General features: G+C 49.7%; 1 protein-coding gene across 1 annotated transcript; it reads left to right on the top strand.

Annotated features, from left to right (window-relative positions):
- The first annotated feature begins 407 nt into the window (after nt 1-407).
- On the top strand, nt 408-1,985 carry LOC136451252 (protein JINGUBANG-like). Its single transcript, XM_066451969.1, has one exon. The coding sequence runs from the start codon at nt 408-410 to the stop codon at nt 1,983-1,985; it is 1,578 nt and encodes a 525-aa protein (XP_066308066.1).
- The last annotated feature ends 6,221 nt before the right edge of the window (nt 1,986-8,206 follow it).

Genomic DNA, 8,206 nt, shown 5'->3' on the forward strand with positions numbered 1-8,206 from the left:
ATATCTTTCTACGGTCCACGTACATGGCGATGGCATTCGATCGAATCGTAGGACGGAGCGGAGCCGCCATTAACTGAGCTCGGGCCCCGACCTCGAGTAGTCGTTTATGGCGCCCGCCGTGGTACCAGTACCACGCACTCACATCCCGTCGATCGACCTCCTCCTCCGTCGCCCGCGCCCGCACCTATATGTCAATTTATACGTCTGCTGACTTGCGACGACGACGATGCTAGGCTGGCTCGTGCTTGCTTCTGCCTATCACTCCTTCATTTCACCGCTCGTAGTTATAGCCGGGCTGGCCGCCGGGACGACGAGAGCCGATCGACGGCGCCAGGGTGGTACTGGTAGTGGTAGACTGGTAGGTAGCTTGCGCCGCTTTCCGTTGCTCTGCTCGCCCGCCAATCGCCATGGATTTCGGCCGGCGCAAGAGCTTCAGCTTCTTCGAGGAGGACCGCAAGTCGTCGCGGCCGGGCGCGCACACGCCCGTGCACCAGTACTACGCGCGCGCCGGCGGGGGCGGGAGGTCGCCGGCGCGGGAGGCGGCGGAGCCCGCGCGCCTGAGCATGTCGTCGGCGGTGCCCGGGCTCGGGGTGGAGGTGCCGCTGCCGCCCATGCAGCAGATGCAGACCGCCGGCAGCTGCTCCCCGTGGGTGCAGTCGCCGCTGCACGGCCGGCTCCGGTTCCCTCCCTCGCCCGCCGCCATCTACCACTGCCTGGCGGCGCTGCACCGGCTGGAGGGCGACGTGCACGCGCTGGCCGTGGCGCGGGGCGTGCTGTTCACGGCGTCCGACAGCGGTCGCGTCCGCGCGTGGGCGGCGCCCGGCTGCTTCAACCGCGGCTACCTCGACGTCGGCCGCGGCCGCGTCCCGGCGCTGACGGCCTGCGGGGGCACGCTCGTCACGTCCCACGCCCGCGACCACCGCGTCCGTGTCTGGACCGTCCGCGCCGCCGCCGCGTGCGACCACATCCGCGCCAAGAAGGCGGCTACGCTCCCCGCCAAGTCGTCGCTCCTCCTCCAGAACCCGTTCGGCAAGCGGGGGCAGCACCAGCACCAGCACCGGGACACCGTCTCCTGCCTCGTGCTCCACGCCGTGGCGGGCTTGCTCTACACCGGCTCCCACGACCACACCGTCAAGGCGTGGCGGCTCTCCGACGGGACCTGCGTCGACTCCTTCGTGGCGCACGACGGGCCCGTCAACGCCATGGTGGTGAACGAGGCGGACGGCTGCGTCTTCACGGGATCCGCCGACGGCACCGTCAAGATGTGGCGCCGCGTGTACGGCGGCACGGCGCACGCGCTCATCATCGTGCTCCGCTCCGAGCTGTCCCCCGTCAACGCGCTGGCGCTGTGCCACGCCCACGCGGCGGGAGGCGGCGGCGGCGCAAGCCGGTGCTTCCTCTACGCGGGGTCCTCGGACGGATACGTGAACGTGTGGGAGAAGGAGGCCACGGTGGGGCGGCCGGCGCACGCCGGGTACCTCAAGGGCCACCGCCTGGCGGTATTCTGCCTGGCGTCCGGGTGCGGCGGGCGGGTGGTGGTGAGCGGGTCGGAGGACGCCACGATGCGCGTGTGGAGGCGCGAGGGGAACAAGGGCGGCGCGGCGCACACGTGCCTGGCCGTGATCGAGGGGCACCGGGGCCCGGTGCGGTGCCTGGCCGTGGACGGCGGCGAGGCCGGGGAGGTGGAGGGCAGCATGGTGGTATACAGCGCCGGGCTGGACAAGAGTGTCAAGGTGTGGAGGATACGGGTGGTAGGGAAGGAGGAGGAGGACGACGAGCTAAACGGGGACGGCGGCGAGGACGACGACCCCGAGGCGGCGGCGGAAATATTAATGGCCGGAGGGAAGGCCGACGGCGGCGATGCGCATGCGATCCCCGTCGCGAGGGACGACGTGGAGGACACCGAGGAGGCCGAGTTCGTGGGACCCACGCCGGTGCTGCCGCTGGTATGGGTGGAGAAGCGGCGGCACACAAGCCGTGGGTGATGATCGACCGTACCGGCGTACCGGCCCCGGTCCTGGTGATTGCCATTGCCACTGCCTTCTTCGATCAGCCAGGGATGACTGATGAGTGATGATGACATACATGAATGCATCATTCTCTGACGATGGATGGGATGCAGTACTGGTACTGTGCCACTGTGGCTGGCTGGCGCCGAAGAAAAACAGGGTGGCCCGCGGCCGGCAGCCATGCACGCTATTTCACGACACGAACAAGTATGTGCACGGAGGAGTACGTGACAGAGATCCATGCGTAAAATGCATGCATGCTACAGTAGCAAGCTAGAGAATCATATCTCTCTTTTGCAGGTAGGATGGACGCGGCTGTTAATTAGGACCGACCTGTCGTCATGTCAACTAATTAATTAATTAATAATTGCCACTCGTGTAAGATTTGGCATATATGTTGCGGCCGGCGTATCTCTCCGGCGATGCCGCCGCCGGTTGCCGGCCGTGTGTGTTGCCGTGCACCATCCGGTACGTCGCGCTCTTCGGCCCTGTTCAGATGGCGCCCTGATCGCCCGGCCATGCAGGTGCGTACGGCACTAGGGGTGTGTTTAGTTGCTTCCCACTCCCAACTTTATCACTATGCAAAAAGAAGATTTTCCGTCACATCAAATTTGTGGTACATGCATGGAGTACTAAATGTAGACGAAATCAAAAACTAATTGCACAATTAAATTGTACTTTGCGAGACAAATATTTTGAGCCTAATTAGTCAACGATTGGACAATTATTATCTAATATAAACGAAATGCTACAGTGTACTACAGTGCTCATAGTGAATCCGGCGACGCCGAATTTGGCCAAACTAAACAAGGGCCAGGTGCTCAAGATCGAACGTGTGAGATGACGCAAGATTCTCACGACACGAACCAAACAACCTCAGCTCGGCGACCGTACGCGTGTCTATAGAGGGTCAAATAGACGTCCCGATCCTAGCACTATTTGTTAGGACGTCAGGCTGTGTTTGAATCCTTGGAATTAAATTTATTTTAATAATTATAATTTATACACCGATTATTTAAGCTAATATGCTTGTATATAGAATATATGTGTATATTATTATGGACCATACAGAGGAGATACTTATACGTTGCATTTGTACCGTAGGGAAGTTGAGGCCGCGTTTAGATGGCGAAAATTTTTGGTTTTGGCTACTGTAGCACGTTTGTTTGTATTTGGCAATTAGTGTCTAATTATAGACTAATTTGGTTCGAAAGTTTCGTCTCGCGATTTCTCACCCAACTGTGTAATTAGTTTTTTTTCGTCTACATTTAGTACTCTATGCATGTGTCGCAAGATTTGATGTGACACTTTGGGGTGAAAAATTTTTGGAACTAAACAGGCCCTGAGTTGAAGAGCGTGTTATAAATAGAAACATAACATAGTGATCTATATAGGCTCTATTCGCTTGAACTGCTTTAGTACTACTTTTCAGCGAACAAATAGTGTTTTTCTCTCACAACAAATCAGTATAAGCATCAGCAGAAGCCAAATTCCATCTCCCACCTTATGAATCTGAGATGGACTTATATATGAACTTTGAAAAGTTATGGAATATCAAATTCCAAACCAAATAACTTAGTCTATTAAATAGATTTCAATTCCCCCCGAATGAAAGGATCCCCTAATAGATAGTTAGACACAACATTATTGAGTGTATCCGTAAATGGTCAAATGGATGGTCTGATCCTAACACTATTTGCTACTCCTACCCATAATTGTAAATTCCATTCTGATACCGGCCGGAATGCCTTGTACCGGGTCAAATACCGATCAATTTGGGGCAATACTGGCCAATACCGGTCAATACCGGGCGTGGCTGCATGTATTTTATTTTTCCATGGATGGACTTTGAAGTTTGAACTTTGAAATAAGGTCTTATGAAAATGATATGTTAGTTTGGTAAAAATGGTAATTACGCCATAAGTTAAGTCGGTGTATATTTATATGCACATTTATGTATAAGTTTATTCACATGTATTATTATTATTATTATTATTATTATTATTATTATTGTTATAAAGTCCGGAATGGTACGTCGGTATGGGCTGGTACCGGAATGTTCCATTCCAATAGCCAAATCGGAATGATCTCCGGAATGAAATTTACAAGTTAGCTCCTACCACACTATCAAACACTAATAGACAGTTACTATTGAGCGTATCTGTAAATGGTCAAATGGACGGTACAATCCTAATACTACTTGTTACGACACTAGCAAACACTAGATAGTTAGACACAACACTATTGAGTGTGTTCAGCAATTCCACCAGGGAGGTCAATCTGTGATCCACGGAAGCCGCCACCAGAGAGGTCAATTTGTCGTGCGAAATACGCGCATGAGCAGCCCGGGATTCGAACATGCTGACCTATGGTCTCACATGTAGTTCTTCTAACCAATCCACCCCAAAATCAATATAATTAAAGGGTAGATATACACTCCTTTTATTCAACGATGTTTGAAAATTTTGAATTTCAAAATGTAAATATAATTTTTCTTGGATAAAAATTTGAAATGAAAGGTTGTATAGCTTTTTGAGATCCATGGCTTTGGGTTTTCTCGTTTCTCCACCCGAGGTCATTTGAAAATTTTGAATTTCAGAGTGCGAGGACTTCAAACTAAATTTTGGAACCATAGGTTATTTCAAATAAAAAAAATATCAACTAGAATGTTTTATATCTTTTTTCGGATCAATAACTTTGGCTTGGGTCATTTCTCCATCCAAGGTCATTTGAAAAATTCGAAAAAAATTGAATTTTAAAATATAAGAATTTCAAACATAGTTTACGTGATCTAAATAATTTCTAATGAAAAGGTTACCGACTAAAAAGTTGAAGATCTCTTCGAGAGATAATGTTTTGATATGAAGTTTATCTTTATTCAATTTTGTTTGATAATATAAAGAATTTTACTAAGGCACACCTATTTTTAAAGATGGTTCTAGATCAAGTCACCCCCACACAATCGATTTTTAGGGGGCGGTTCTAGATCCAGCCACCTCCAAAAATGGATTTATAGAGAGAGCTTGTTTTGGAAAATAGTTTTAGAGGTGATTTTAGATAGAACCGCCTCTACTAAAAAAATAGAGATGACGTTGCTATAATATGCAGTAGTAAGCACTAAACACTTCTCTAACCCTAATTTCTAGCTTGTTGACCTTAGAACAATCCTATATATGCACCAAACCCTACGGGTCCCTCCCTAGTCGGTGTTCGAAAGGTTTCTCGACGAATCCGACAAACACGGTAGTACATATCGAGGTCCGTTATGAGGAGCCTGCCGAGGGTTCATTGCCCACGTATTCTAGGATTTCTAGTACTTTGGTGCGCGTGAGGTCACGTTTTGCGTCAATATACATCCCTTTGCTCTTTAATTTTTTTATTAATATTGGCACCATTACCACCCCCCACGTCCAGACAAATCGAATCCGTCGGACACTTCATCTATCCGTAAAAGTTATTTTCGTACGCGTTCTGTTAATTATTCGTATCCACAGAGATTATCTTCCAATGTGCCCCGTTAATTATTATTTTTTAATTTCGTATCCTAAACACTCGTATGATCCCATGTACCACTTTCCCTACCTCTGCAAGGGAATGGCATCATCGACCTCTCTTGTTAGCCGTCATATAGATTACATTTTATTTTGTTGCCTGTAAGAAAAATGGACCCTAGGTCCATTTACTTTGGATTTTGATGTTTGATGATCAACACAACCAAATTGGACTAATGTGTTTGCTAGTGTTTATTTTATAGTTCAATAGGATGCAACGCGGACTTGGATCAACTTTGGAACATGAAGAAATTGATCAACACTCAAAAGAAGACATTGGAGGAGGTGTTGATAGCCTAGAAGTGAAGCGAGGAGTCCAAGACGCGAAGATGTCTGAGCCCGAACAAATCCACACGAAGAAACGGAAGCAAACGGTGGTTGAGTGGGCACTGCCCTAGGGGTGACGGTGCCACCAGAGAAGGGCTGCTGCAGCTGGAAAAAGAGGCGGGCACCGGACATGACTGTGTGCACCACCCTAGTCACCGCCCCTGGGGTGATGGTGCACCGGATAGGGGGTGGCGGTGCCACGGCCCTAAAATTCCAAAGAGCAGCGAAGGGGGACTCGGGCATCGCCCTGGTCACCACCCTCAAGGTGGCAGTGCACCGCCCCGGTGTATAGTGCCCCAATGGTCGGTTGTCAGTGACCAACGGCTAGCTGACGTGGCTGGCATCGCCATGTCCGGTGCCCACGCACAAACGTGGAGCTCAGCCCCAACGGCTATATCTCCACTTGTGGCCTATATATATGACTCTAACCGGCCATTTGCAGTGTGTGGGAGCCGAGGGAAGATAGGAGTGTGTTGCTATACCTCATTTGTGCTCTCCACATGCATAGAGCTTAAAGATCACTTGGTGATTAGCGTAGGTACTTTGTGAAGTGCTTAGGTTAGTTAGACCACGCTCATATGCGCTTGCTCTAGGCTTAGGTCTAGTTGCTAGTGAGGTTTGCATAATTCTCATCCAAAGGTGCTTGCGTGCATCGTGCTTGTACTCGACGGGCTTGTAGTCTTATGAGACCACACCAATCGTGCTTGTGGTGTGGCCGCCACCGTGTACCCATGGGAACAAGGCCCACGGCGGTTCAGCCGGAAGCTTGATAGTGAAGACGGTGGGGAGCGGTTCGGGAAAGGCTTGCCGGAAGGCACACCGAAGACCCACTTGCGCGTGGGGAAGGCCCGGGGCTATCCACGGAGTTACCCGACCGGGAGCTTGGCCCTTGCGAGGGATTCCTTGCGAGGGGCTCCAACGAGGACTAGAGGGAAGCTTGAGCGCTTCTTGATACCTCAGTAAAAATACTGGAGTCGTCGATGGGAGTTTGCATCTCTACCTCATCTTTAACTTCCACATTTACATTGCTACCTTCGTTGTGTGCTTTACTTCCCTAGCTTAGTTGATAGGATTGGAACCTGGGTTGCATAACTCTTTTGCAGTAGAGATAGCAACACACCTAGCAAAACCGTAGTTGCATATTTAGATAGATTACTTTTTACATAGGTTTTTGACTAGGTGGAATTAGAGGCCTTAGTTAGAAGTAGTTTTCTAAGTTGCCTAATTCACCCCCTCTTAGGCGTCACGGTCCCTAACATTGCCCAACCAACGTTTGAACATCCAACTATGGGCCTTGTATGGAAATGAAACACAAGTACACATAGGACCGTCTACGCTTGCGCCTGCTCACGAAACACTTGCGACATGAAAGCACTTTCTGTAACATACGTCTAAAGAAAATCAAACATCTAAAACATACGTTTGTAACATATGTGTATAGTCACTGCAACATATACAATATCCAGATAAAAGCACTTGCAACATATGTTTGAAGTAGATGAAACATTCTGAATAGATACTTGCAAAATACATGGATAGCCATTGCAACATATGCGACATACAAATCTACTTTTGCAACATCCGTATCGCACACACAGGGACCGTCTTCGCCTCTGGGACCGCCTGCGCCTACTCATGAAACACTTGTAGCATGAAAAGCACTTCCTGCAACATATTGCAGCATATGTCTGAAGCAGATGAAATATTTGGAACATACGCTTGCAACTTATATGTATAGCCACTGCAACATAAGTGTATAGCCACTACAATATCTGCAACATTCAGATAAAAAACTCACAACATGCGTCTGAAGTAGATGAAACATTTTGAATAGACACTTGCAACATACGTGTATAGCTATTGCAGCATATGCAACATCCAGATCTACTTTTTTTGCAATATTCATATGGAACACTTGCAACATATATCTAGAACATCTGAAACACATGACACATATGTTTATAACATACACTTTTATTGCAACATGGATGGACAGCGCGATGAACTGGCACGGTGGAGGCAACAAGTGAGGCCCGCGATGGCCAGGTGCCGCAATAGGTGAGGCGCACGACGGTCGGGGCAAATCACCCTATTAATATCGGTAATGCTAGGAAACGGGCTAGCCGAGAGCGGTCGTTCAAGAGGTTATGAAGGGTGGCACCTGACCTCTCTATTTTCTTGATGCTTCGGGTAGGCCGGCGTGGCAACAAGCCAACAACACAATCTTCAGGGTATATAGATGCATCAGCAGATGGATCGAGTGGCCAGATTGGTACGCAACGCATGCACTGAGCTCAACATGTGTTGATGGTAGTTACC

The sequence above is a fragment of the Miscanthus floridulus genome, chromosome 5 (genome assembly GCF_019320115.1).
Source record: "Miscanthus floridulus cultivar M001 chromosome 5, ASM1932011v1, whole genome shotgun sequence".
NCBI classification, from domain to species: domain Eukaryota; kingdom Viridiplantae; phylum Streptophyta; class Magnoliopsida; order Poales; family Poaceae; genus Miscanthus; species Miscanthus floridulus.

Bases quoted from the DNA above. Each gene is read 5' to 3' on its own strand.
- LOC136451252 (XM_066451969.1), top strand. From the start codon at position 408: ATGGATTTCGGCCGGCGCAAGAGCTTCAGCTTCTTCGAGGAGGACCGC.